The 21723-nt window shown below is 44.1% G+C and overlaps 1 protein-coding gene across 3 annotated transcripts in view; it reads right to left on the reverse strand.

Annotated features, from left to right (window-relative positions):
* ITIH6 (inter-alpha-trypsin inhibitor heavy chain family member 6) overlaps nucleotides 1-21723 on the reverse strand; it is a 65312-nt gene continuing 43589 nt past the window's right edge. For 2 of the 3 annotated variants that reach the window (XM_056540302.1, XM_056540303.1), the window contains exons 8-15: nucleotides 21587-21703; nucleotides 19722-19893; nucleotides 15028-16593; nucleotides 11004-11087; nucleotides 7734-7778; nucleotides 7528-7641; nucleotides 5436-5816; nucleotides 1-350 (exon numbers count right to left, since the gene is read on the reverse strand). In XM_056540302.1, the coding sequence (XP_056396277.1) occupies nucleotides 109-350; nucleotides 5436-5816; nucleotides 7528-7641; nucleotides 7734-7778; nucleotides 11004-11087; nucleotides 15028-16593; nucleotides 19722-19893; nucleotides 21587-21703 (2721 nt within the window). In that variant the 3' untranslated portion in view covers nucleotides 1-108. The remainder of the gene's footprint in view (nucleotides 351-5435; nucleotides 5817-7527; nucleotides 7642-7733; nucleotides 7779-11003; nucleotides 11088-15027; nucleotides 16594-19721; nucleotides 19894-21586; nucleotides 21704-21723) is intronic. The other variant, XM_056540304.1, reaches the window with a different exon arrangement.

Genomic DNA, 21723 nt, shown 5'->3' on the forward strand with positions numbered 1-21723 from the left:
GCCAGTTGATTTAAAAAAATAAAATAATAAATGTTTTCCAGTGGAGTACCCCTTTAAGGGGTCACAGTAAACACCTCTGCTACATCAGTACATTTCTAGCTGGAGTTCTCACATCTCCTGATGGTCTGATGTCACATAGGAGAGGTAGTCTCCGTCCAGAATCCTCTCGATGTCTGTGTGTTTAACCAGCCAACATTTGGACAGGTGCGTCTGCGCCGTCGAGTCCTTTAAGGACTTTACCACCAGAGATGCTGGCGCTGTGTGATTGCCTCTTCTGAGCATCCCGGAGAAGGTCACATCATTGTCCTGTTTCCGCTCAGTGACTTCTATGAAGGAATTTTGGAATTGTCCTGAAATAGACCAAAAACGTACTTTACTATGTGTCCGCTCAAGATGTCTCCCCGTGGATTTCACTTACATCATATCTGCCTCCTGATGGCAATCTCAAAATAGGTGACATCTACCACTAGGTGGAGCTGCACCATTTGTATTATGGCTAAGGACACTTAAAGGGGTACTCCAGTGGAAAACAAATTATTTTAAAAACAAATGGTGCCAACAAGTTACACAGATTTGTAAATTACTTCTATTTAAAAATCTTAATCCTTCCAGTACTTATCAGCTGCTATATGCTCCACAGGAAGTTGTGTAATATTCTTCTGTCTGACCACTGTGCTCTCTGCTGACACCTCTGTCCATGTCAGGAAACATGCAGGAGCAAATCTCCATAGCAAACCTCTCCTGCTCTGGACAGTTTCTGACAGGGACAGAGGTGTCAGCAGAGAGCACTGTGGTCAGACAGAAGAGAACTATACAACTTCCTCTAGAGCATACAGCAGCTGATAAGTACTGGAAGGATTAAGATTTTTAAATAGAAGTAATTTACAAATCTGTTTAACTTGATGGCATCATTTGATTAGAATTTTTTTTCCCCACTGGAGAATTCCTTTAAGACATGACACATCCTAGATTGATCTCTTGTGACTGTCTGGACGTGAATGTGACCACTTGTGGGTCGCAGTGTGACCCCATTTATGTATGTTAAGTGCAACACAACATGATCCCTGGAGTGTAATATGGTGATTTGTGGCCACATGAACAGTGTCAGGGCCAAAGTCACTGTGTAGCTCCAGCCTAGAGCTTCCCAAACTTCCCATGTTGGTGATACCCTTTTTGGACGTGCATAGTTTGGTGACACTCCTCGCCGTAGCGCTGTATGCGCATATCACGTTTCACATACTTTGACGCGCGACACGATACCATTATCGGCATTACAAATGTGGCTGCTACCCTGCGCCATTTCACCCTCTGTCCCACTTTATTCCCTCCTTCTTCCCCCTGTGCCATCCCTTCTCCCCCTTTCATCACCTTCTTTGCCACTTCATGCCACCCTCTTCATCCCCCTGTGCCACTTCATGCCACCCTCTTCATCCGCCAGTGCCACTTCATGCCATCCTCTTCATCCCCCTGTGCCACTTCATGCCACCCTCTTCATCCCCCTGTGCCACTTCATGCCATCCTCTTCATCCCCCCGTGCCCCTTCATGCCACCCTCTTCATCCCCCTGTGCCACTTCATGCCACCCTCTTCATCCCCCCGTGCCACTTCATGCCACCCTCTTCATCCCCCTGTGCCACTTGATGCCACCCTCTTCATCCCCATGTGCCACTTCATGCCACCCTCTTCATCCCCCTGTGCCACTTCATGCCACCCTCTTCATCCCCCCGTGCCACTTCATGCCACCCTCTTCATCCCCCTGTGCCACTTCATGCCACCCTCTATATCCCCATGTGCCACTTCATGCCACCCTCTTCATCCCCCTGTGCCACTTCATGCCACCCTCTTCATCCCCCTGTGCCACTTCATGCCACCCTCTTCATCCCCCCGTGCCACTTCATGCCACCCTCTTCATCCCCCTGTGCCACTTCATGCCACCCTCTTCATCCCCATGTGCCACTTAATGCCACCCTCTTCATCCCCCCGTGCCACTTCATGCCACCCTCTTCATCCCCCCGTGCCACTTAATTCCCCCTTATCCCCCCCTGTGCCACTTCATTCCCCCCTTATCACCCCCTGTGCCACTATATTCTCCCTCTTGATTCCCCCCTTCCCCCGTGCCACTTAATTCCTTCATTCCTTCCCCTTATCACCCCCTTGTGCCACTATATTCTCCCCCTTGATTCCCCCTTCCCCTGTGCCACTTCATTCCTTCATTCCTTCCCCTTATCACCCCCTGTGCTATTCACCCGGGACGCGCACAGGCATTTTGGGGGGGCAGGGCCTGAATTGAAAAAAGGGCACTTCTCATAAGTTAGGAAAGCACAGCTCTAGCTATATACAACTCCTATTAATATTAATGAGCGCTGTATAACTACCATATGGATTTAGTGAAGTCCAAAAATCACAGCACCAAGCAGGTTCAGGATCCTGGAGTCAAGCATGTTACTGCTGCCGAAACGTTGCAATTGTTTGTGGGTAAATAAAAGACTCCAGCTTTGTACACCAGATCCTGGACCGGCTTGGTGCTGTGATTTTTGGACTTTGCCGTATCTACACCCGGGTTGGTTGCCTGGTTGATCAGAGTCTTCTCCTTCACGCTGTCTATCCTCTGCTATATATGTATTTGGTGAGTGGTATCATTTCATTTTATGACTTTAGAAACTTTGCTGGTACTGTTTATGGGGGGACACTACCCTAACACTGTTTATAGGCAGCACTTTGCTGGCAGTATTGTTTATAGGGGGTATTACGTTGGCACCGTTTATCAATAGCCACCTTGGCACTTTGTCCACATTGACTTATCTAAGAGCCGAGGAACGTGCTCTCTAATCACCCAAAGTGCAAGAAAAAGTGCAAACGTGTTACAAAACGTGCACAAAGGATGTGGTCTATCGCAAAACCTTCTCCGATAGGAGAGAGGCCCCCAACAAACCTACCCTTCACCTCCGGGCCAAAAGGTGCCTACGAGATTCCAGGTTCAATGTCCCTTTTCGCCGAAGCTACTAAGGGGCCGAAAATGCTCCCGGCATCCCTCTTGCGTTAGCCAAGGTATCTACCCGCAGAGCCGATAACGGTCGGTACCCTGCCCATGCAGGAGTACCCGGGGTGTTTGCAGGGAGGTGCGGAACCTAATGGCCACACACACCTCCCCTAGACCGCCAGGAGGGACACCCAGAAGGGCTACCGCATCCTGACAATCCTGTGGACACACAACATGCAAAAAGTGACAAAAATAAATAAGTGAATGTGTGCAGGTATACTGCCCCGACATCCGGCCGGATCTATGAAAATGTCTCTGATCCTAGAGCCAGAAGGCCGGGAATCAAGAGGTGAGTGCCACAAGGTGAAGAGATCATGGTGCCCGTGCTTCAACTCAGTGAGCCAATACAGTGGTCCCTCAAGTTACAATATTAATTGGTTCCAGGACGACCATTGTATGTTGAAACCATTGTATGTTGAGACCATAACTCTATGGAAACCTGGTAATTGGTTCTAAAGGCACCAAAATATCATCCAAAAATAGGAATACGTGAGGATTAAAGAAAAATAAGTAGATAACTAATATAGATACAGCAAGTCCTTATATATAAAAGTAATAAAGATCTGCTGGGAGCTGTAATCACTGTCTGTCAGTGTTTACCAAGCATGGAGCCTCAAGCTGTTGCAAAACTACAACTCCCAGCATGCCCGGACAGCCAAAGGCTGTCCGGGCATGCTGGGAGTTGTAGTTTTGCAACAGCTGGGGGCACCCTGCTTGGGAAACACTGGTCTATGTAGAGGACAGAAGCTTCTTCCGGGTCCTGTACAGTACACAGTGTCCTAAAAAAGTAACATGGAGCTGCCCTCACCTGGTGTCCAAAGGAGCAGCTAACCCTGGTACAGGTAAAGAGTACAGAACATGTAATACCTTCCTGTACTGTAGGGGGCGCTACCATGCACCAGTCAGTGCATGCACTTCAGTAATACAAGGGTTTTACCAGTGAATGTCCATTCTGATTGGTCAGTTCCTCCAGTTGTGACGCGTTTCACAAATCTGGACTGTCCGTAGCATTGTATGTTGAGTCTGGTTTCAACTTACGATGGTCGAGAAAAGACCATTGCATGTTGCAACTATTGTATGTTGAGGCCATTGTAAGTCGAGGGATCACTGTACTCCCAGTGAGTTTCGGCATTTCGGGGTCACCACTCTAAAGCACCTCGGCTCTAGACCCTCTCGGCCTCATCGTGTGACCCGGAGGGAAACAGGTCACCTCAGGGCAGCCGTAGAGCTGGGTGGGTGCCAGCCCTGGACCGCCCTGGTACACCTGCTCCTCCATGCACCCATCCATTACTACCAGCCGTTGGCTGTCCGGGCATGCTGGGAGTTGTAGTTTTGCAACAGCTGGAGGCACTCTGGTTGGGAAACACTGACCTATACTGTATACTACTATAAAGTCCAACATGCAGGGAGTTGTAGTTTTGCAACAGCTGGAGGCACCCCTGGTTGGAAAACACTGACCTATACTATACTATATAGTCCAACATGCTGGGAGTTGTAGTTTTGCAACAGCTGGAGGCACCCCTGGTTGGAAAACACTGACCTATACTATATAGTCCAACATGCTGGGAGTTGTAGTTTTGCAACAGCTGGAGGCACCCCTGGTTGGAAAACACTGACGTATACTATACTATATAGTCCAACATGCTGGGAGTTGTAGTTTTGCAACAGCTGGAGGCACCTCTGGTTGGAAAACACTGACCTATACTATATACTACTATATAGTCCAACATGCTGGGAGTTGTAGTTTTGCAACAGCTGGAGGCACCCCTGGTTGGAAAACACTGACCTATACTATATAGTCCAACATGCTGGGAGTTGTAGTTTTGCAACAGCTGGAGGCACCCCTGGTTGGAAAACACTGACGTATACTATACTATATAGTCCAACATGCTGGGAGTTGTAGTTTTGCAACAGCTGGAGGCACCCCTGGTTGGAAAACACTGACGTATACTATACTATATAGTCCAACATGCTGGGAGTTGTAGTTTTGCAACAGCTGGAGGCACCCCTGGTTGGGAAACATTGACATATACTATATACTACTATATAGTCCAACATGCTGGGAGTTGTAGTTTTCATTTGGGGCAGCTGCTGAGCAACAGGCTATATAGGGGCATGCTGGGAGTTGTAGTTAGTAACTAACTGCAACTCCCAAATTTAATTAAAAAAAAGTGATCAAAAAGTCCCATCAAAACAAAAATGTTACTAAAAACTACAGAAATGATCCTTATACAGGCCAATATAAGGAGAAATAAAAAAGTTATAGGGGTCAGAATAGGACAAAATTTCCCCCACATATGTGTATCCTGTGATGTCACGCATATATAATTAATCATGCAAATTAGCATGGCCAGTATTTTTTTTGGGCAAGAAAGGTGGCGACCCTAAGCTCATACCTAGCAGGCCTCCAGAGCTGGACGACAACCCATCTCCTCTCACAATGTAAAATCCTAGGTGGTTCATCTGTAGGTAGGTTGGGTGTTGGTAGTGATGAAACAGGATCAGCAGCTCCACATTGCGACCGATCCACACGGTGATGTTGGTGGACGGCGCCATCTTGATGGTCAGTTTGGGCTTTCTCAGCAGAGCGGGCCGGTTTACAGGCAGGACGGTCAACTTTTCTCCCTTCAGCATCAAACTGTCCAAGGTGATATTGACTACGTAATTGACCCACGGCTGGTTAATGCTGATGGTTATAACGTCTAGGAAGGTCCGAAGGCGGTTTTCATAGCCTAATCTCGGAGGAGCCTTCATTAAATGTCCATTTACAGTGATACCTAGAGAAAAGAAACAATTGCAGGGATATATAACATATCCAAGAAATCATAGTGCCTACAGGATCTTAATCTTTTATTTCCTGAATGAGCAGTTGCTCAGTACAACAATTCCCAGAATGCAAAGGTTTTCCCTCAGCTTTTTATCACAGTCTTCCCATTCTGCTCACTCCCATTCCACAGCACTCCGTACAGTTCTCCACCCAGAGCTGTTGCAGAACATTTCATTTCACAGCAGACTATAGCACAATCAGTAAGGTTGCGGCACCTGAAGCTTTCTTTCCCTGTCTGCTCCTCTGCCTGTGGCATTGATAAGCAAAAGGCAGCATTCTGTAAACACACCTCATTCTTCCCTAAATGTTCCAATAAAGATATGTGTATGAGACAGGGAGATGGTGATTGAGGCTGTAGAGGCTGGTAAGAGGTGGTGACGTTGCTCAAGGGGTGGGGCTTGAACTCTTAGACTAGATCCAGCCACACCTCCTGTGACAACAAAGTATAAGAGGGGGAGCTAGAGATAAAAGCTCAGTGACAATGAGAGGACTACACAACTTCCTGTCAAGAAAGAATTGCACAAAAGCATGCTGAAGTCAGTACAATTTGTGATGACACCATATTAGTAAGTTATATGTGGTGGCCCAGAACAGGAAGTGTTACCCCGTGCTCCTGCTGTCCTGTCAGGCAGCCTCCTTCAGTGTCCCCAAGGCCCCCTGCACTTGTTTCCCCATTGTAAATATGTTTTACCATGTAAAGTGTTATAAAATGTAATGTTGCTTTAAGAGTTATACCATGTGATATGTCATGTGATTGTTACCCAGGAGGTGCCAGTGACCAGGTGATCCCAATAGTGACCTATGGGCCCCCTGTTAGTCTCCCCCATATAATCCCTGGGTGGAGCTTCTCTCTCTCTTCTCTCTCTTCGGCTGAGGTCCAGTGCAGTCGCCTAGTGTGTGTGTCCAGAGTGTTGGAGACTTCAAAGTCCAGTCCTGCAGCCACCATCAAGTCAAGTAAGATAAAGTCACAGCTTTATGAATCAAGTCAGTCCCTGTCATCTGTCAAGTCAGCATGGTCTGCATTCAATTGTCCAGTCCTACTACAAGTCCCAGCAAGCCATTAAGGTCTCTGCATCACTGGTCACCTCCTTGGGCCCTGGCTGAACTGTATAGACTTTACCATCTGTCTACCCTCAGTAAAGCTACTGTTGTCCGTAACTTGGCGTCGGAGTCTTTATTGCCCCCGTGCCTAGCCCAGGATCCAGCGGTATACCTTCGGGTGGTTATAGGCTAAACCACGCCCTGGCGTCACGAAAACAAGGGGTTAATGCCATCTGCCCAAACATCTGCCCTGCACCACACACCCCGCCACCACAACAGTGTTCTCAACCGTGTTTGAGGTCCTTCCCATACATTACACTTTGGAGCTTTTAGGAACTTGGTCCATCCACAGAAGAAGTAGAAGTTGTGGGGACAATTGTGCAGAGGTGCATGAACTGGAACTAGAGGATTGGGAAAAGGAAAAACAAACAGAGAGGACGCTCCGTTGTGTAGTACTCTGGGATATCTCTTATACCTACCCACCTCACCACAGGTGTCCACTTACCTGGCATGGTGTTAGGGCTTTGCAATGTTAGTGGCTTGCTGCCAAGGTGACCCTATTCAGACACCATGAATGGTTGGATCATACAGGGTTTGTTTTGCTCTCTTTGTTTTTTTACCTGAAGTTGGATCAGAGAGGAGCTTCAAAATATCCCCTGGACGTCCATCTAGAGTGAAGCACAACTTCTCCCGGATGTGAGGTAAGTTAACCACAAAGTGAGGATCACCATCAACTGCAACAACACAATGTCAGCAACATCTCTAAAACTACCATCTATAAAACGTGTTATCGCCTCAGCAGAAATAAATATTCGGATGGTCTCACCAGAAGACATGAAGGTCAGAAGTCCAGGGGCTCCGAGAGAAACGTCTATATAAGGGAAGGAAACATACAATAAAAAGAACTGACGAAGCAAAGTTATACTGAATAAACATAGAGAACATAATACAAATAGTAAATGAAGCTGGATATGGCCCGTGCACAAAAGTGGTGTTGTTTCAGCCTAACCAAGTAGGATCATGCTCCTAAGGCTGGGTTCACATTACGGAATTTCATTTTGGAGAAATCCCACTCGGAAATTCCACTGCAGCAGCCTCCTATTGTTTTCAATAGCATTCTATGGAAGCATGCACACAGCAGAATTTTTCGAGTCGAGTTTATTCTTTTGGCAGAGTCTGCTCTGATATGCATTGCTGTTTATGGAGATGTGGTGTCCCAGTTCCGGAGTGCGTCCTGTCAGGTAAACATTGCTTCTGGTGCCTGACCTAGGCCCTACTGTTCAGGTGATGCTGTGCCATTCATTATAATATTTGTTCTGTTAATATGATGCAGAGTACCCATGTGACCCTTATTGCCCAATGGGAACCCCCAAATTGCCCTGTATATAGTGTAGGGAGGGAGGAGCTATTCAGTTTAGTTCCAGTTTAGTTTCAGTTCTAGTTGTGCAAGTTCAGCTTAAAGCTGAGTGCTGTGTGGAAAGGAGACAGAAAAAGTTGCGAGGTGATTCCAAGGGAAGCCTTAAGAAAATCTCTTATCAAATCAACCCGCCATTCTGCAAGTGTTCCCCGCATAGGAGTTCATACCCTGGCGGTGTAAGTAAATTGGACCTTAGCAGAACCATAATCGGCGTGGGATATATCCAAGTCTCAAGTCTGTCAAATCTAAAAGCAAGTCAATTCAAGTGGGTGAAAAGCACCATAAGTCCCAGCAAGGCCACAGGGCCCCCACAGGTTACACTGCATCCCTTCTACACTGCTCTGGAGTGTGAGTATTGTACATCTGTTCCTGCCTCAGTAAAAAAGACAGTTTTCTGTAACCTGGCATCGGTGTGTTTATTGCCCTGCGCCAGGCCCAGGAGAAACTGTCTCCACCTTGGACTGTGTAGGTTAACGGTGCCCTGGCGTCACGATTTGACAAGTATATCTTGCACCCCCATGTCACCACAGAGATGGCACAATCCGGCTGCTGCAGATCCCGTAATGTGAAATCAGCCTTATCTTGCTCCAGTAGGTTGATTTTGCTTGTGCCATGTACTGTTTTTTTTTAGTAATAAATTACCCTGAATTAAACAGAATTTGGGACCAAATATTTAACAGGCAAAAGGTAGAATGGCCTCAGGGCATCCACCGCCATAGTCTTAACTTGAATCAAAGTGCCTGTTGTGCTACTGTTTACACACAGTATATGATTACTTTTATCTGAGCACTACCACACACTGTTATATTGGCACTGCATGGCATTTTTATGTAGGCATTATATGGCAAAATAACTATAGCCTTCACAAAGGCATTATATTACCAGGCAGCATGAAAGTATTAGACTACATTCACACGTTGATAAACTCGCAGTGGGTTACCCACTGTGGGAAATTTGTTGCGCGTTTTGTTACTATTCACATTTAATGGGTCCAAGGAAAATCCGAGGTAGCGGCAGATTTGCAGATTGCTGGCAGACCCATTGAAGTCAATGGTAGTGAAACTCAAAGCGGATCACGGGGAAACCTGCTCCGACTTATCAACGTGTGAACGTACCCTCAACCTGGCCAGAAACCTAAGGCAGCTGTCAGCCATGCTCCATACACATGCACTGTCGGCTTAGCCAAACATGCATGTGTTTTTAATGGAAAGAAGGGAATAAGCTGCCGCCAGATTCCTCTAATGGCGGCTTACCTTCAAGAGAACAAAGGGGTAGGCAGCAGAAATCCAAAATGCTTGACCTTTCTTTTCTCCATCATTTTCCATCAGGGTCGATGGACAGCTGGTCCTACTGAAATTATTGGGTCTGGGCGACAATAATCTAAAGTGTATGTTTTCACGCGACGGAATTTCCGAGTGGAATCCGCCGAAAAAAATTCAGCTCGGAAATTCCGCTGCAGCAGATTCCCATTGATATCAATAGGATTCTGTAGTACTGAGCGCATTGCGGAATTTCCGCGGCAGAAACCCCGATTTCAGTGTCCACAGAAACAATGAACCGTTTCGTTGTTTCTGCAGATTCCGCTTTGTAATGCATTACCGTCTATAGAGATGGCGCTTTTCTGAGTGGTCCCAGTGCCGGCAAAACATGCCTGGTGTTTTCCAGGCAGACGTTCCCCACATTTTTCGACCTGTAAATATAGGGACTCCTCGGACCTTGATTATGCTTTAGGGAAATGTTTTCCAAACAGTGTGCCTTCAGCTGTTGCAAAACTACAATTCCCAGCATGCCCGGACAGCCTTTGGCTGTCCGGGCATGCTGGGAGTTGTAGTTTTGCAACTGCTGGAGGCACGCTGTTTGGAAAACACTGCCTTAGGGCCTTACAATGCCTTAAGGTGGTCTTGATCCCAATTCAAAGGGGTGCTCCGGTGGAAAACTTTTTTTTTTGTTTTTTTCTTTTATCAACTGGTGCCAGAAAGTTAAACAAATTTGTAAATTACTTCTATTACACAAAATCTTAATCCTTCCAGTACTTATTAGCTGCTGAATACTAGAGAGGAAATTATTTTCTTTTTGGAACACAGAGCTCTCTGCTGACATCATGAGCACAGTGCTCTCTGCTGACATCATGAGCACAGTGATATCTGCTGACATCATGACCACAGTGCTCTCTGCTGACCTCTCTGTCCCTTTTAGGAATTGTCCAGAGCAGCATATATTTGCTATGGGGATTTTCTCCTACTCTGGACAGTTCCTAAAATGGACAGAGATGTCAGCAGAGAGCACTGTGGTCATGATGTCAGCAGAGAGCTCTGTGTTCCAAAAAGAAAAGAGTTTCCTCTGTAGTATTCAGCAGCTAATAAGTACTGGAAGGATTAAGATTTTTTAATAGAAGTAATTTAAAAATCTGTTTAACTTTCTGGCACCAGTTGAAACAAAAAAAAAATAAAGTTTTCCACCGGAGTACCCCTTTGAATTGGGATCAAGACCACCCTAAGGCATTGTAAGGCCCTAAGGCAGTGTTTTCCAAACAGTGTGCCTCCAGCAGTTGCAAAACTACAACTCCCAGCATGCCCGGAGTACCCCTTTAACTATTTTGTTTTTGTTTTCTATGTCCCAAGACTACAACTTAAATAGTGTTTAGCTATCTTACACCTCATAGACACTGACAGTACTCACCCGCATAGTCTGACCCCACTAATAAGTCTTCCATATCGTATTCCACATCTGCTTCCACTATATCCGCACTGTCATAAATATTACCTGCAAAATGAAACAACAGGCCTATTACTCTCCCTCTGGGTATATACAGCAATGTCACTTATTATAGTGCAGGCTCTCTATTGATAAGTTACTTGTGTACCTGGAGTTTTATATTCTACGGCAAAATACACTGTAACAAAAAAATTGTGCTGCAATACCAGGCGCAGCCCATGTAAAAGGAGTGGCGCTGTTTTGTCTCATAGGGGGAGATTCATCAAAACCTGTGCAGAGGAAGAGTGAGGCAGTTGCCCATAGCAAGCAATCGGATCGCTTCTTTCATTTTTCACAGGCCTCTTTAAAAATGAAAGCAGCGATCGGATTGGTTGCTATGGGCAACAGCACCACTCTTCCTCAACAAGCGTTTTGATAAATCTCCCCCTGTATTGCCCAAATTTTGGCTTACCATAGTATGTTTACTGGATTCCACAGAATGCATTGGCAGAGAGTTGGCACTAAGATATTTACTCACTTGGCAGTGGATGCCATCCGAGAATACAGTGATCCCTCAACTTACAATGGCCTCAACATACAATAGTTTCAACATACAATGGTCTTTTCTGGACCATTGTAACTTGAAACCAGACTCAACATACAATGCTATGGAATCTGCAAAACGTGTCAATGGCTGGAAGAACCGACCAATCAGAATGGACATTTCACTGGTAAAACCCGTGTATTCCTAAAGTGCATGCACTGACTGGTGTCTGGTAGCGCCCCCTACAGTACAGGGAGGTATTACATGTTCTGTACTCTTTACCTGGGCCAGGGTTAGCTGCTCCTTTGGACATCAGGTGAGGGCGGCTCCATTTTCCTTTTTTTAGGACATTGCGCGTTCTGTACAGGACCCTGGAGAAGCTTCTGTCCTCTACATAGACCAGTGTTTCCCAAGTAGGATGCCTCCAGCTGTTGCAAAACTACAACTCCCAGCATGCCCGGACAGCCGAAGGCTGGGAGTTGTAGGTTTGCAACAGCTGGAGGCACCCTGGTTGGGAAACACTGACATAGACAGTGATTACAGCTTCCAGCAGATCTTTCTTACTTTTATATGTAAGGATTTGCTTTATCTATATTAGTTATCTACTTATTTTTCTTTAATTCTCACTTTTTCCTATTTTTAGATGACATTTTGGTGGTTTCAGAACCAATTACCAGGTTTCCATAGAGTTCTGGTCTCAACATACAATGGTTTCAACATACAATGGTCATCCTGGAACCAATTAATATTGTAACCTGAGGGACTACTGTACAATGAACCATTTTGTTGCTAAAAAATTAGCATTTATGATGGTCATTTTATATTTTCCACCTTAGCGCTTTTGCTGTTGTTTGTTATTTTTTTTGTAATAATTTTTTTGCCAATAATCTGCCAGTGTGCGCCAATGATGTGCACAGTTTGGCCGAGAAGGGTACTCATGTGGGCACCCGTGTTTACTGCTACTTTCCTAACCACTTGACAGGGCACGTACAGGACAGTGGAGAAGACTATGGGACCATTCATCTATTGCTGATGCCCATATATTTTGATACATTTTGACATTAAACTAGTATTTTAGTCATGGTCTCACAGTCAGTTTTCTTGTATTATATTATATATATAATGTATATATGTATAAATGTGTGTATGTATATATGTATGTAAATATGTATGTGTGTATGTATATGTATATGTATATATGTATGTAAATATGTATGTGTGTATGTATATGTATATATGTATGTAAATATGTATGTGTGTATGTATATGTATATATGTATGTAAATATGTATGTGTGTATGTATATGTATATGTATATATGTATGTAAATATGTATGTGTGTATGTATATATGTATATGTATGTACGTGTGTATGTATATGTATATATGTATGTAAATATGTATGTGTGTATGTATATGTATATATGTATGTAAATATGTATGTGTGTATGTATATGTATATGTATATATGTATGTAAATATGTATGTGTGTATGTATATATGTATATGTATGTATGTGTGTATGTATATGTATATGTATATATGTATGTAAATATGTATGTGTGTATGTATATGTATATGTATATATGTATGTAAATATGTATGTGTGTATGTATATATGTATATGTATGTATGTGTGTATATATATATATATTATCTATTCCACAGAATATGCCTGATAGGTCCAAGTCAAACCTATGGAACTTCAAACAGGGGTCTCCGTCCCTGATTTTGTAGAAGTTAAAGGGTTACTCCGCCCCTAGAAATGTTATCCCCTATCCAAAGGATAGGGGATAAGATGTCAGATCGCAGGGGTCCCGCTGCTGGGGACCCCCGGGATCTCGGCTGCAGCACCCACCTCAACGGCTTCCGGCAACAATGGAGGCTTCGGATCCCGACCACGCGAGCGCAAGAGCGTGACATCACAACTCCGCCCCAGTGTGATGTCACGCCCCGCCCCTCAATGCAGCCATCACCCCCCCTCCCATAGACTTTCATTGAGGGGGTGGGGTGTGACAGCATGAGGGGGTGGGGCTATGACGTCACAAGCTCCCGGCCTCGGGTCCAGCGTTCGGAACAGTTTGTTCCAAACGCTGAGCAGTGGAGTACCCCTTTAAAGCTTTTAATCTGGCTGTATACAGGATCCAGCTACTGAATAAGACCACCGCGTTGGATGGGGTGGAGGGCATGACTACATAGGGTTGACATTCCATAGGAGAGGCTAGTAAACAGAATATTTGGGTCCCATCCAAATCTCGAGGCCACCTTCACTTGGTGGATTGGGGGGCACAATTTGATCAAAAAGTTTGCTAAGAGCCTTAAATTAACAATTATAGTTGAAGGGGTTATCCAGGAAAAAAACTTTTTTTATATATATCAACTGGCTCCAGAAAATTAAACAGATTTGTAAATGACTTCTATTAAAAAAATCTTAATCCTTTCAGTACTTATGAGCTGCTGAAGTTGAGTTGTTCTTTTCTGTCTAAGTGCTCTCTGATGACACTTGTCTCAGAAACCGCCCAGTTTAGAAGCAAATCCCCATAGCAAACCTCTTCTACTCTGTGCAGTTCCCGAGGCAAGCAGAGATGTCAGCAGAGAGCACTGTTGCCAGACAGAAAAGAACAACTCAACTTCAGCAGCTGATAATTATTGGAAGGATTAAGATTTTTTAATAGAAGTCATTTACAAATCTGTTTAACTTTCTGGAGCCAGTTGATATAAGAAAAAAAGTTTTTTCCTGGAATACCCCTTTAATATAGCCGTATGGCAATTAAAATATGCCATGTTTACAGTGCTCATGTACCATAGTGTATGCTGAGTGCCACTGTAACTTTTCACCTGTGCAATGACCTGCGCATTTGTGTTCATCTTGTTAATGGAGCTGCTGACTATTTCTGCTTTTTCTACACTATAACTCCTTATTGCATTTAACCTGAAACCCAACTTTTATATTGTTAATGCCTTTATATTGTTAATGGGGGGGTTGGGTCGTCTCAGTACTGAGATGGCACCCTAGCATTCTATTTAGGGTCTTAAAGGGGTACTCCGCTGCTCAGCGTTTGGAACAAACTGTTCCGAACGCTGGAGCCGGCGCCGGGAGCGTCATACGTCATAGCCCCGCCCCTCATGATGTCATGCCCCGCCCCCTCAATGCAAGTCTATGGGAGGGGGCGTGACAGCAGTCACGCCCCCTCCCATAGACTTGCATTGAGGAGGCGGGGCGGGGCATCATGACGGGGCGGGGCTATGTCGTCACAAACTCCCGGCACTGGCTCCAGCGTTCGGAACAGTTTGTTCCAAATGCTGAGCAGCAGAGTACCCCTTTAAAGCTTTTAATCTGGGTGTATACAGGATCCAGCTACTGAATAAGACCACCGCGTTGGATGGGGTGGAGGGCAATGACTACAATGCAATGTAACAATATAAATGCAATAAGAAATCAGTTATCCCTTTCAATACACAAACTACCTGCAATCTCCTCAAAATAGCTGTAAACTGGAGGAGGGTTGAGGGATTCCACAAATGTTGAATATGAAAAGGTCCCAGGCAGAAGTTCTGTATCATCGGGAAGAATAAGAAGCCTCAGGGAAGTGGGGTTCACGGGGACCGAAGTCGGAAACACGGTGCTGGGATGTGATTGTCCTCCATCCCCATCCTGTTCTTCCAGCATAGCGGTACTGATGGAATGGGCAGAAGGGTCGCCAGTCACTATCTCTGGTGCGGGTTCTGTGGTCGAGATGACGGTCCCCTTGCTAGGAACCATTGAAATATTTCGAATTTCAGAAGTCGAGAAAGTGGAAGACGGTTTCTCCGTCTTGGGTACTGGAGTTGCTGTTGGTATAAAACTGCTGGGGTGTAGTGTACTGGTGGAGGACAGAGGGGCATTGTGGTGGAAATTTGAGCGAGTAGTTGGATATGATCCAGTAGAAGGGGCCGTAGTTATTATCTTTCCTAAGATACCAGCCGTGGTAATTCCAGGAGTTACAGTAGCTTGACCTCTGGTTCCTGTAACCTGAGAAATTGTTGACGGTCTTAAAGTGGTTGGCCTCATCGTGCTTATTTTGGCTGTAGACGTTCTGGATGTTTTATTGGCTGGCCTCGTAAGTCTAGCCGCTGTAGTGGTCTTGGTTTTTACCGGAGGAATACTTGGAGTAGTGATAGATACTGTAGTATGGGAGGTCATTGGAGTAGGTGGATTCGCAGTACTAGGCAGTGAAGTAGTAGGAACGGTAGTGGTTGCTGGAGTTGTTTTTGGTTCCTCTGGATCATCAGGCTTTACTACTATCATGGAAGTGACGGGTGTCACAAAGTTATACTTCAGGGACAAGTTGGTGGCTTTTCCGGTGAGTATCTTCCGAGCTACGGTGTCATTTGACTTGAACCTTGCCTGTAGTAAGTCCTGAATGGTGAAGTAGGCCCAAAGCCTCTGGACGAACCATTGGATTTGGTCTACATCGGCTGAACATCCGAAACTAGATTGGGTGGCATTGTCCTCCACGGTGATGTCATTTTCTAAACTTATCCTCTCTTTCTGGTCGTGCGCGGTCATCCTGACTTGAAGGTTTTTGGCGCCGGATTTCAGTTTTCCGGTAACTATCAACTCGGAGCCCTCAAAATAATTGGGGAAAAGGGTCTGTGTTACATTCTGAGCCGTTTCACCGAGGTAAGCCAACTCAATGTCAAAGAGTAGGGGACTTGCGATCTCATCGTAAAAGCCCTTTAGCTGCAGCGTGGCGTCGGAATACTCGTAGATGCGCCGCGCTATTCCTCGGTTCTCTAGAGACAGTCTGCGCATGAGGCTGTAGTCAGCATCTTCACCGAATGCCAGACAGAACAGGGAGATGGTTCCCTTGAGGGCCTTTTGAGCATTTTGAAGTATGCGGGTGGAGGCTGTAACACCAGAGGTGGCCTCCCCGTCTGTCAGGAATATGATGAGAGGAATTTTACGCTTCGCTCCGCCTTTCTCCGATTTAGGCGTGGTCTGGTTGAAGATAGAAGCAGCGGCCAGGATAGCCGCATTAATATCAGTCCCTGGAGAGACACAACAAGAGGTTATAGGTTTGGATTTATCTATACTAACTTATCATGATCTTATAATCCAGACTAATATTACCCAACTAGGGTGCCTCCAGCTGTTGCAAAACTACATCTCCCAGCATGCCCAGACAGCCGTTGGCTGTCTGGGCATGCTGGGAGTTGTAGTTTTGCAACAGCTGGAGACACCCGGGTTGGAAAACACTGGTCCAGACAGTTGCTGCTTATCTCATCAATTTAAAAAGACTTTTATGGAGGGGTCTAGTAGGATGCGATTTTTTTTTTTTTAGATGGGGTAATACTGGTTTAAAAACATAAAAGCATCACTCACCTCACAATCCCCTGAGACTGCTGTTCCGATGTGGACTAGGCATCTTGTCTAAACATTTGCAAGAAATGCCCAATCAGATCAGTCACTGGCAGAGGCAGGTCACCCCTTTGGCTAGTGATTGGCTGATCGGCATTTCCTGTCTGCCACAGGAACAGGAAGTGGAGATCAGCAGGGGACCAGGTAAGTATCAGGATGGCAGGGGACCAGGTAAGTATCGGGATGGCAGGGGACCAGGTAAGTATCGGGATGGCAGGGAGGCATTAGGGAGGTAAATAAGAGAGTGTTTTTTGTTTTTTTAAGAGAAAACTATCACACTGGACACCCCTTGTAAGAGAACACTTCAGCCTTACCTGATCCATTGCATTATACATAGTGCAGGACCAGAGGAGGTGGTGAACCATTGAAGGGGTATTCCAGGAAAAAAACTTTTTTTTTTTTATATCAACTGGCTCCTGAAAGTTAAACAGATTTGTAAATGACTTCTATTAAAAAAAATCTTAAGCCTTTCAATAATTATCAGCTGATAAAGTTGAGTTGTTGTTTTCTGTCTGGCAACAGTGCTCTCTGCTGACATCTCTGCGTGTCTCGGGGACTGCACAGAGTATAATAGGTTTGCTATGGAGATTTGCTTCTAAACTGGGCGGTTCCCGGGACACGTGTCATCAGAGAGCACTTAGACAGAAAAGAACAACTCAACTTCAGAAGCTCATAAGTACTGAAAGGATGAAGATTTTTTAATCGAAGTAATTTACAAATCTGTTTAACTTTCCGGAGCCAGTTCATATATTAAAAAAAAAAAGTTTTTTTCTTGGATAATCACTTTAATAAAAAAAAAAAAAACTTCCCCCTTAGGCCCTGGACTAGGCGTAACACATAGTACAAGTTTTATCTGGAATGTTCCTATAAAGCAGTTGTTTGGTTTAGAAACAAAATTTTCTAATACTCAAAAAAAAAAATAATAATAATAATTTATTAAAGGGGAACTCCAGTGGGAAAAAATGTTTTGAAATCAACTGGTGCCAGAAAGTTATACAGATTTGTAAATTACTTCTATTTAATAATTTTAATCCTCACAGTACTCATCAGCTGCTGTATGCTCCAGAGGAAGTTGTGAATTTCTTTCCAGTCTGGCCACAGTGCTCTCTGCTGACACCTCTGTCTGTGTCAGGAACTGTTCAAATTAGGAGCAAATTCCTATAGCAAACCTCTCCTGCTCCGGACAGTTCCTGACATGGACAGAGGTGGCAGCAGAGAATAATGTAGTAAGACTGCTGCCACCTCTGTCCATGTCAGGAACTGTCCAGAGCAGGAGATGTTCTCTAAGGGGATTTGCTTCTACTCTGGATATTTCCTGACACGGACAGAGGTGTCAGCAGAGAGCGCTGTGGTCAGACTGAAAAGAACTACACGACTTCTTCTGTAGTATACAGCAGCTGATAAGTACTGGAAGGATTAATATTATTAAATTGAAGTAATTTACAATTTTGTATAACTTTCTGGCACCAGTTGATTTGAAAACATTTGTTTTGCACTGGAGTACCCCTTTAAGGTTCTTTGAAAATTTACAGCTGATTTCTTGGGGGAGGAGGGTCTAGCTAAATTTTGGAGGACAACTCCCTCAAAATTAACTTAAAAATGTAAAAGGCAAAGCAACTTTTTCAGGTATCTACACCAGAAGCCTGTGTCTGGTCTGGTTTCTATGGATTTTGGTGTGTGATAACTTCCTGCACCTGCCTAAAGATTACCAGTAGAGATGAGCGAACTTAGAGTAAATTCGATTCGTCACGAACTTCTCGGCTCGGCAGTTGATGACTTTTCCTGCATAAATTAGTTCAGCTTTCAGGTGCTCCCGTGGGCTGGAAAAGGTGGATACAGTCCTAGGAGACTCTTTCCTAGGAATGTATCCACCTTTTCCAGCCCACCGGAGCACATGAAGTCTGAACTAATTTACACAGGATAAGTCATCAACTGCCGAGCCGAGAAGTTCGTGACGAATCAAATTTACTGTAAGTTCGCTCATCTCTAATTACCAGCTAAAAGTGTGTCAACTTTTACAGCATCTTCCATTCACTCATTCATACACACTTTGAAGATCCCCTTGAAATCCATAAAGGCGACTTTACCAGAGAAGCTACTTGGCCGGCTATTTACATACAGTAAAGTAGAGATTTCCAGGAACATGGAGTTTGCTTCACTCCCTTCCAGAATAAATATCCCGATATGCTCATTTATAGATTTTCCAGAGGATTTTTAGTAATGACATTTTCTTAAGTCTCAACCTTAAAGGGGTACTCCCGTGGAAAACTTTTTTTTTTTTTTTTTTTAATCAACTGGTGCCAGAAAGTTAAACAGATTTGTAAATGACTTCTATTAAAAAATCTTAATCCTTCCAGTACTTTTTAGGGGCTGTATACTACAGAAGAAATGCTTATCTTTTTAGATTTCTCTGATGTCATGACCACAGTGCTCTCTGCTGACCTCTGCTGTCCATTTTAGGAACTGTCCAGAGTAGGAGAAAATCACCACAGCAAACATATGCTGCTCCTAAAATGGACAGCAGAGGTCAGCAGAGAGCACTGTGGTCATGACATCAGAGAAATCTAAAAAAAATAAGCATTTCCTCTGTAGTATATAGCCCCTAAAAAGTACTGGAAGGATTAAGATTTTTTAATAGAAGTAATTTACAAATCTGTTTAACTTTCTGGCACCAGTTGTTTTTTTTTTTTTTTTTAGTTTTTCACGGGAGTACCCCTTTAAGAAAGACTCAGCCGTTTGGTGAAGTCATCTTACTTACATCCGTCTGCTTCGATCTTATTCACATACTCCTTGGCACTCTTGATGTTCTGGTTTGTCGCCTGGATGGATGTACCGGGTCTCCAAACTTTTACCACATCCGAGAAAGTGATAATATTGAAGAAGTCGTCTCGGTGGAGGTCACCTAAGATGACATGCATTGCGCTTTTTGTCTGAGTGCGCAAAAAAAACAAAAATAAATAATATAAAAGTCTGGCAGTGGACATGTTGGGTACAGATACGTGTATCTCATGCTTTACAAATGCAAAAAGAGGACTTAAAAAGAACGGGAAATTAAGATGGCGCTGGACAGGATCAAGACTTCCACCGGGATAAAGAGACGTGTACCTTTATTTGACCAACATGCAACTCGTTTCGCTGCGCATGCGCAGCGAAACGTGTTGCATGTTGGTCAAATAAAGGTACACGTCATTTTATCCCGGTGGAAGTCTTGATCCTGTCCATCGCCATCTTAATTCCTGGTTCTTTTGAAGTCCTCTTGTTGCATTTTCCTTTAAAGGGGTATTCCAGGAAAAAACTTTTTTTTTTAAATATATATATATATCAACTGGCTCCAGAAAGTTAAACAGATTTGTAAATGACTTCTATTAAAGAATCTTAATCCTTTCAGTACTTATGAGCTTCTGAAGTTAAGGTTGTTCTTTTCTGTCTAAGTGCTCTCCGATGACACCTGTCTCGGGAACCGCCCAGTTTAGAAGAGGTTTACTATGGGGATTCGCTTCTAAACTGGGCGGTTCCCGAGACACGTGTCATCAGAGAGCACTTAGACAGAAAAGAACATCTAAACGTCAGAAGCTCATAAGTACTGAAAGGATTAAGATTTTTTAATAGAAGTAATTTACAAATCTGTTTAACTTTCTGAAGCCAGTTGAGATATATATATATATACATACATATATATATATATATATATATATATATATATATACAGTGGTCCCTCAAGTTACAATATTAATTGTTTCCAGGATGATTATTGTATGTTGAAACCATTGTATGTTGAGACCATAACTCTATGGAAACCTGGTAATTGGTTCTAAAGGCACCAAAATGTCATCCAAAAAAAGGAAAAAGTGAGAATGAAAGAAAAATAAGTAGATAACTAATACAGATAAAGCAAATCCTTATATATAAAAGTAAAAAAAAGATCTGCTGGGAGCTGTAATCACTGTCTATGTCAGTGTTTCCCAAGCAGGGAGCCTCAAGCTGTTGCAAAACTACAACTCTCAGCATGCCGGGACAGCCAAAGGCTGACCGGGCATGCTGGGAGTTGTAGTTTTGCAACAGCTGGGGGCACCCTGCTTGGGAAGCACTGGTCTATGTAGAGGACACGAGCTTCTTCGGAGTCCTGTACAGTACACGCAATGTCCTAAATAAAGTAACATGGAGCCGCCTTTACTTGGTGTCTAAAGAAGCAGCTAACCCTGGCCCAAAGAGTAGTACAGAACATGTAATACCTCCCTGTACTGTAGGGGGTGCTACCAGACACCAGTCAGTGCATACGCTTCAGTAATACAGGTGTTTTACCAGTGAATGCCCATTCTGATTGGTCAGTTCATTGACATGTTTTACAGATCGGGACTGTCCATAACATTGTATATTGAGTCTGGTTTCAACTTACAATGACTTATCTCCAGAAAAGACCATTGTATGTTGAAACTATTGTATGTTGAGGCCATTGTAAGTTGAGGGATCACTGTATATATAAAAAGTTTTTTCCTGGATAACCCCTTTAACATAAAAATAAATTCAGGGATAGAGATAGTTAGTGTCAGGGACAGATGGGGAGGGGGATTAGGGATAGTTTAGTTGTTGACAGCTACTCTTTAAAATAAAATAAAAAATTACCTGTTTAATTTTGGTGCCCAACATCGACCCACTGACGTCTATGACAAAGATCACATTTTTCTGGATTGCTGGAAGTCCACGTGGAGCAAAGTAGTGAACAAAATACCCATTGTAGATCTGAATGAAAGAGAGGACAT

The sequence above is a fragment of the Hyla sarda genome, chromosome 9 (genome assembly GCF_029499605.1).
Source record: "Hyla sarda isolate aHylSar1 chromosome 9, aHylSar1.hap1, whole genome shotgun sequence".
In the NCBI taxonomy this organism is placed as follows: Eukaryota; Metazoa; Chordata; class Amphibia; order Anura; family Hylidae; genus Hyla; species Hyla sarda.